The 7,505-nt window shown below is 38.0% G+C and overlaps 2 protein-coding genes across 4 annotated transcripts; one reads left to right on the top strand and one right to left on the bottom strand.

Moving 5' to 3' along the window:
* Positions 1–3,512: 3,512 nt before the first annotated feature.
* LOC149145555 (uncharacterized) lies at positions 3,513–5,059 on the bottom strand. The gene is made up of 2 exons (XM_089449715.1): positions 4,520–5,059; positions 3,513–4,048 (listed from the first exon to the last, which is right to left on the bottom strand). The coding sequence occupies exons 1-2, from the start codon at positions 4,599–4,601 to the stop codon at positions 3,759–3,761; spliced, it is 372 nt and encodes a 123-aa protein (XP_089305841.1). The 5' UTR covers positions 4,602–5,059; the 3' UTR covers positions 3,513–3,758.
* Positions 3,856–7,284, top strand: LOC149145556 (uncharacterized). 3 transcript variants are annotated; one of them, XM_089449717.1, is made up of 5 exons: positions 3,856–3,995; positions 5,558–5,725; positions 5,891–6,048; positions 6,378–6,574; positions 6,750–7,284. In XM_089449717.1, the coding sequence occupies exons 3-4, from the start codon at positions 5,932–5,934 to the stop codon at positions 6,567–6,569; spliced, it is 309 nt and encodes a 102-aa protein (XP_089305843.1). In that variant the 5' UTR covers positions 3,856–3,995; positions 5,558–5,725; positions 5,891–5,931; the 3' UTR covers positions 6,570–6,574; positions 6,750–7,284. The 3 variants fall into 3 exon arrangements, with proteins under 3 accessions (XP_089305843.1, XP_089305844.1, XP_089305842.1); XM_089449718.1 differs by having other exon boundaries at positions 5,901–6,122; XM_089449716.1 differs by having other exon boundaries at positions 5,901–6,048.
* The last annotated feature ends 221 nt before the right edge of the window (positions 7,285–7,505 follow it).

The raw sequence follows: 7,505 nt of genomic DNA on the forward strand, positions 1-7,505 counted from the left end.
ACCAATTCTTTTTATTGCGACTCAAACTTATTGGTATTTGTTTATGAAGATATATATCTTCACATACTTACTCCAAGTTGTTGAAGGTGATAGACGCAACAATTTTTTTTCTTCAGATATGATAGCTAAGGATCTTACATAACGTGTACGCTGAATTTTAATGCCATGGAATAACATAATTTCTTTAAAGATGCAATGTTGATCTAGCCACTATGCAAATGAGTGTTATGATTTCGAAATGAATGTAACAACTATTCACAATTGTCCAATTGTGTGGAGGTGCACCTCCCTCTGCATTATTTAAATTCAATATGTAGAGGCCAAAGTAACACCACACCAAAATTAAAGTGGAATAATACCTTCTTGTGGTCTCCACATATTAAATTTAAAGAGTGGGAAGGGAGGTTCACCTCCACACTCCAACAACTCCACAACAAAACATTAAATACTCATTTGTTTGGAAATATTAATAAGCAATTAACTGATTCGATAGGAAAACAATGCTTTCTTATGGTTAACTGGATTATGGAGACAAGAATTTTTTCCAAGGTCCCAATGGAACCAAATTATTAGCCTCCATGAACAATATATCCTTCACAGTTAAAAGGAGTTTACAAGTTGGATTTCCTAACAATCTTCCATTTCCATTAAATTACACTGGCACTCCTCCCAATAATATGTGGGCCTTGAATGACACGAGGCTCAAAGTGATTCCCTTCAACACTTCCATGCAAGTGGTTCTCCAAGATACAAGTCTGGTTGGGTTGGAGAGCCATCCTATCCATCATGAATACACAAGGAACTATAATTCACACACTAACCCAAAACACTTTAATCTGGTGGATCCTCCCTAGAGAAACATCGTTGGAGTTCCTAGTGGAGGTCGGGTGGCTATTCAATTCCAAGTTGAAAGCCTAGGTAAAATTATTTACATTTATCCAACCCATTCTCCAGCTAAAATCTTGGTCACATTGATCAAATTATTTTGTTCGTATTTATTTGATTTTAATCTTGGTCACATTGATCAAATTATTTTGTTCGTATTTATTTGATTTTGATAATTATTGGATAACTTTTGCAAGTGTTTGTTCCATGCATTTCCACTTGAAGGTTCACATGAGCTAGGAATTGAAAATGGCATGGGTTGTGCTAGAGGGAAATGCCCCAAATCAATCTTTTCCTCCTCTTCCATCGGATCTTCCAGCCTACTAGCTCATTCATCATGATCAATACACAACCAATGCTTCTGATCGCAGTTCAAAATTGATGGTATTTGTTTATGAAGTCTCTGTATCTTTGTTTACTTACTCCAAGTCACTGAAGGTGATAGACAATTACTTTTCTCTTATATGATAGCTTAGTATCTTATATAAATTTGCATATGTCGAGTTTTAAGACCAGTGATGTTGTCCTCAAAATAAATAAATAAAATCTATATAAATGCAATATCAATCTAACAACTGTGAACATGAGTGTTACGATTTTCAAACAAATGTAATGGTTATTCGCCATTGTCGAATTATATAGGTTGAACATCCCTCTGCACTCTTTAACTTCAATATGCAGAGACTAAAATTAACATCACACGAAAATTAACGTGGAACAAGATCTGCCTGCGGTCTCCACATATTGAAGTTAAAGAGTGCAGAGGGAGGTGCACCTCCACACTCCCACAATTGTGCAACGAAACATTAAATACTACTTCTGATGGTTAAATGGTTATGGAGGAAATAATTTTTCACGATTTACTTGGAATTAAACTTTTAAAATTGTATGTAGATATCTCAGTAATTGATTCATACCTTTTGCTATAACACATTATATAAGCAACTCATATAAGCTTTAGCGGGAAACACTCTTCTTAAGCATGAATTTACTGATATTCTTGGCTAAAGGGGATTTTATAAATGATAAACATATATAAGTCTTGGGTATCACCTGCATGACACTTGAAATTAAAATTGAAGAGAATCAACCCACGAATTGGTATAAATTTCAAAGGAAACTTTCCTTCAAATAAAAGTAAAGTGCACGTATATTTGCAATCGAGTCAAACTTGTTACAAAATGAAACATATATGAATTCGTGCATTTGGTTTTCATTTTAAGGTAGGAAACATTTACCATCAAAGATAATGTATTTAAGCGACAAGATATTATTGCAATGGAACGGATTTCTCTTAAAGTTTTGGATTACTGATGCTCCTTGCCTACGACTGCTACCTTTCGCTCGTATTTCATATACCTTATATTCACATCAAAATTTTTTAAACAGAACATCAAAATCAGTTTTAATAGCTCATATAATGTTCTACTTATATGTATTACTTGAATGTTGTTGGAGGAGACAGAGTTAGACAAAATAACCTAATATTTGGCATGCTTGTGCTTGGTAAATGGTCAGTTGCACTTTTCACTACTACAAATTCAATCATTTTTTTACGTCTTTGGTCGTTCTTTTGACCCCCTGTCACTACTCTCATGACAAATCTAGGTTTCAATAAACATTACATGGCGTGCAATCAAAATTTGACATCCCGAGTTTTCGTCAGAATTTCGATGCAATCAGTCGTCAAAACCTTGGTCATCCAAGGTAACGACCTTCATCGAAATCCCTCCACATATTCATTGTACATTTGACGAAAGATGTGTCTATCTAGCAACATGATGCCTAATGATATCGTTGCAAGAACTATTATCAATTTTCATAATCATCGTCGGAAGACCAATGCTTACGTCAAAGTTTTACGATAAATTTTCCACAGCGGCAAAATCCTGTGTGGCTGGAAGCTGTGTTGCAATGACCCCCTGCCATCAGAACCAATGACCCCCTGCCATCAGAACCATCGTCACAATAACACCACCTATGCCGAGTGCTTTCCTAAAAATTTTCCATAGTGGTGATATATCGTTGGAACCATTATTGCAAGACCAACACTTACACCAAGTTTTTTCTGACAAATTTTCCATAGTGGCGACATCATGTGCCATGGGAATGTTCATCGGAATACCAACGTCAACATCAAGTTTAGAAAAAATGAATCCCAAATTTGTTTTCTATTTTTTTTTTTTTTCATAATATCTCAATCAGATGTGGTTTCTTTTACTTCTATAATCTTATGCTTTATAATCCTATGGGAGGAATGTAACTCTATTCTTGCATCATAAAATTGGTTTTCAAGTTTATTCTTGCATCATAAAATTGGTTTTCAAGTTTCTCTATTTATAGTAAATTCACTTATTAGTCCTTGCCATCTGGCGATGGCAGGGAATATAGTAATCGATTATGCCCATCTTAGCATTATGCCCATCTTAGCATTAGTTCACCCCCACTAATCACTTAGCATTAGTTCACCCCCACTAATCACGATATAACCAAAGTTTCTCGACAAATACCAATTCGTCGTCCAAAGTTTTTAGTTCACCCCACTAATCACGATATAACCAAAGTTTCTCGACAAATACCAATTCGTCGTCCAAAGTTTTTTGATACATATTTATTTTCCTTCTTATTTGGCCTCTTCCTTCTTATTTGGCCTCTTCCCGAGGCCGAAGAGCAAAACCATATGTTATAATTAGCAATTCGTTTCGTATTTTCAAGTTAATAAATACTAGCTAAATTAAAGCTGGCATTAGCTGAGCATATTAAATGCCAGTTCTGTTTCACCCGCATACATGGCAAGTTTATGTTTCCTTCCCTAGCTTTCCCTTTTTGACATCTGGATCTTTCCAACACTGCCATTTGGGCCTTTGTAACACTTATGTGGCCTTGGAGATCTCTAGAGCTGGGTTTAATACCTTATCGCTGAGGATGCCAGATGCCTGATATCTGATCTCTGCTGAACTGACGTTGTGGGTGATCTGCTGAAGTTCTGGCCTGAGTTCTGCTACGCTGTGGGTGATCTGCTGAAGTTCTAGCCTGAGTTCTGCTGAAGTTCTAGCCTGAGTTCTGCTGAAGTCCTCCCTTTGCCTGAGTTCAAAGAGGATGTCTGTCAGGTATTTTGCATTAGCTCTGCAATTCTCCATAACTCCATAACCAATTTGTATCCCTGTAGCATCCACAATAATTTTAGCTTAATAAAGCCCAGGAATATGATGCTACAACAATTTTAGGTCAATTGAAAAGCCCAGGAATATTGTTACCATTCAGACTTCAAAGCTGGTTTCCGACTCAATTAGTATGAAAATAAATTTTAACAGCGCTACCACAACTAACCATATCATCTACTGAGTTCTATGTTTGGCTAATGGTTATCACGTTGTTTGAATTATATGGGGAAGGAAAGAAAGTGATTCTAACTGTGTTCTAATTCCCTACCCTTGGTTGGAACTTAAGGTGTGGGTCTGCCTGGGTAATTGCCCTCGCCTTTAGTTCGCTTACGGACTAGAATTTAGGCTATAAAAATTGGGCACTAAATCAATTGAAAGGAAGCAGGCAGATTTCCTATTTGTTACTACGGCTACTTCATCGACTGAATAAACAGACTCTATTGAATAAGCTACCAATAGAAACTACTTACAAGTGTGCTTTGAAGTAATCTTCGGAGTTGTCAGAGTTCCAAGAGAAAGGCGCTCGGAGATGGTATCGGGGCATAAATTCATATATAATGTAATGGACGGTCTTGACCTGCCTGAGAGAGGGGGAGAACCACCTTACTGGATTCCTTCTGTCAACACCCCACCGCAAGATCAATTCCCTTCGAATCGAGAGGGTTTCTGCACACAATAAAATAAAATTATTGCTCATTGTTTCCTCAAAGAAGTAACAGAGATACCCTTCAAATTGTCTTCTTTGCTCGCCATATATCACTCCTTTGCTCGCCATATATCACTCATTCCTTAAGAAACGCGCCCGCCTAAAATTATCCAGCCAAGTATGTCGAATTAGTTAGTTGTGGTTCCCGTTGTCTATCCCCCATTATCAGTCGCCCTTCGCTCGTTTTAGTAGTGCATTGCTTTGCCCCCTTTCGCTCGATCTAGTAGTGCATTGCTTTGCTTCAGACGAGATTGGGTATTGAACGAGGAAGGGTATTAAAGATTACAGAGAATATTATCGCGACATATCAGGTTGGTTCATCTCAGGTTGGTTCTCAGGTTGGTTCGTTAAAGGATAGGTTAATAGGCGGTAAAGAGACATGTGTCATACATGCAGGTGGGTCACACATATGGCAATGTGCATGGTGATCATGGCGACAAGTAAAATGGGGCCCACGACGAGTGGAATGGTAAACTAAATAAATATCATATATTTAGTAAATTCATGTTTTTCCTTGTTAATCAAGTGGTGATAACATCTAGGTAAAATATAATACTAATTCTAATGAATTATTAGGAGACTATCTTACACATGGTGTTCAATGCTGCATGAATAGTGATACCGAGGGCTCTACCTCCTGCCCTTTATCACATCTATTCCAGGTTCAATTTTAAGTGCATTCCTGTATGGGTTCCACTCAAAATCCCCCAAAAATAATGTTGCTGTCATGGTTTTGCAATTTTTATTTTAGTGTCTTGGATTGCTTTTGATCCTTTGTCATTAAGCTTATGTCTTTGTGCAGCAACGCGAGGAAACGCAAAAGAAACATCAGGGAGGCGACGGTGCAAAGGCTTTGGCTGTGTCTGAGAAGTGTGGGGACGATGTGTTATCTGGGCAACAACACGCTCTGGAGAGCACTAATGTTGAGCTTGCAATTCCTGACTTCGATAATGCAAATGAATTAGAACAGGTAAATCTAAATTTTTCTGAAGGCTCTCTTGAGAGCCAAAGAGCTCATTTGGAGGACAAAGTTGTTGCAGGGGATGAAATAAACTCGTTTGTTGTTTTTATTTTCTTATATATTGGGCATTGAGGATGTCTTTATTCATTTATAAGCTCACCTTGTTTTGGTTAGGGTTTTGCAGGAAGTCGGGTCTCCAGTTCTGGACTTGAAAAATGATGAACATGGAGACCTACGGGGAGCTGGACAGTGTAGTGAGGATAGACCTGTTGCATTTTTTAAAAATTGCAGTTCACAGTGTTCTCATGTTGATGTCCTACATCATTTCAAAGGTAACAAGAACAGGAATATGAGCATGGACGAGTCCTTTGTGGATGAGCTTGACCATCTGACAGAAAGTAGAAGTGTAAGTCTGGAAGAGTCTAGTTTTCTTCTGAAGGGCGATTTTCTTGAGAAGGAAGGTCAATTATCAAAACTTAGTTCCTTACGAATTACTAATAGCAGTTCCTTACCCAGCAGTAGTTACAATCCCGTGTCCGAAGAACTTGGTATTCTGGTGACTCAGTTCTGTTGAACGGGCCAACCTCTCTATCTCTCTAGGAAAGCCAGTCTCTAGGATTGCTTTTGATCCTTTGTCATCTAATCTTATGTCTTTGCGCAGCAATGCGAGGAAAGGCAGAAGAAACATCAGGGAGCAGACGGTGTAGAGGCTTTGGCTGTGTCTGAGAAGTGTGGGGACGATGTGTTATCTGGGCAAAAACACGCTCTAGAGAGCACTGATGTTGAGCTTGCAATTCCTGACTTTGATAATGCAAGCTTGCAATTCCTGACTTTGATAATGCAAATGAATTAGAATAGGTAAATCTAAATTTTTCTTAAGGCTCTCAAGAGAGCCAAAAAGCTCATTTGGAGGACAAAGTTGCTGCAGGGGATGAAATAAACTCGTTTTCTGTTTTGATTTTCTTATATATTTGGTATTGAGGATGTCTTTATTCATTTATAAGCTCACCTTGTTTTGGTTAGGGTTTTGCAGGAAGTCGGGTCTCCAGTTCTGGACTTGAAAAATGATGAACATGGAGAGCTACGAGGAGTTGGACAGTGTAGTGAGGATAGACCTGTTGCATTTTTTAAAAATTGCAGTTCATAGCGTTCTCATGTTGATGTCCTACATCATTTCAAAGGTGACAAGAACAGGAATATGAGCATGGACGAGTCCTTTGTGGATGTGCTTGACCATCTGACAGAAAGTAGAAGTGCAAGTCTGGAAGAGTCTAGTTTTCTTCTGAAGGGCGATTTTCTTGAGAAGGAAGGTCAGTTATCAAAACTTAGTTCCTTCCACGAAAAATGATTAATATAATATGTGGTTGTGCATTTATATTTTCCAGGAATACCCATGATTTCTCTGCACTGTGTGACTGCAAAGAGGCTGTCACTAAGAGCTGATCATTTCTGAACAGAGCTTGAAATGTTCCAGGTTGCATTTCTATTGTCTGTGTTATAAATCTATCATTTTATAATTGCAGAAGTTAGAGAGAAATATATATATGTTGGGCATTATTTCTGAGTTGTACATAGTACTGGAATATATCTTAAATGGGCTGCATTAATAAATTTCAGTGGTTTTATGTTATGCATAATAGATAGTGTCATTTCAGCTGCGGGCCAGCCTCTCTATCTCTCTAGGAAAGCCAGTCTCTAGGATTGCTTTTGATCCTTTGTCATCTAATCTTATGTCTTTGCGCAGCAATGCGAGGAAAGGCAGAAGAAACATCAGGGAGGAGACGGTGCA

This window comes from Pinus tabuliformis, chromosome X (assembly GCF_031772625.1).
Source record: "Pinus tabuliformis cultivar Carrire ecotype Pingquan chromosome X, CPIR1, whole genome shotgun sequence".
Classification (NCBI taxonomy): Eukaryota; Viridiplantae; Streptophyta; class Pinopsida; order Pinales; family Pinaceae; genus Pinus; species Pinus tabuliformis.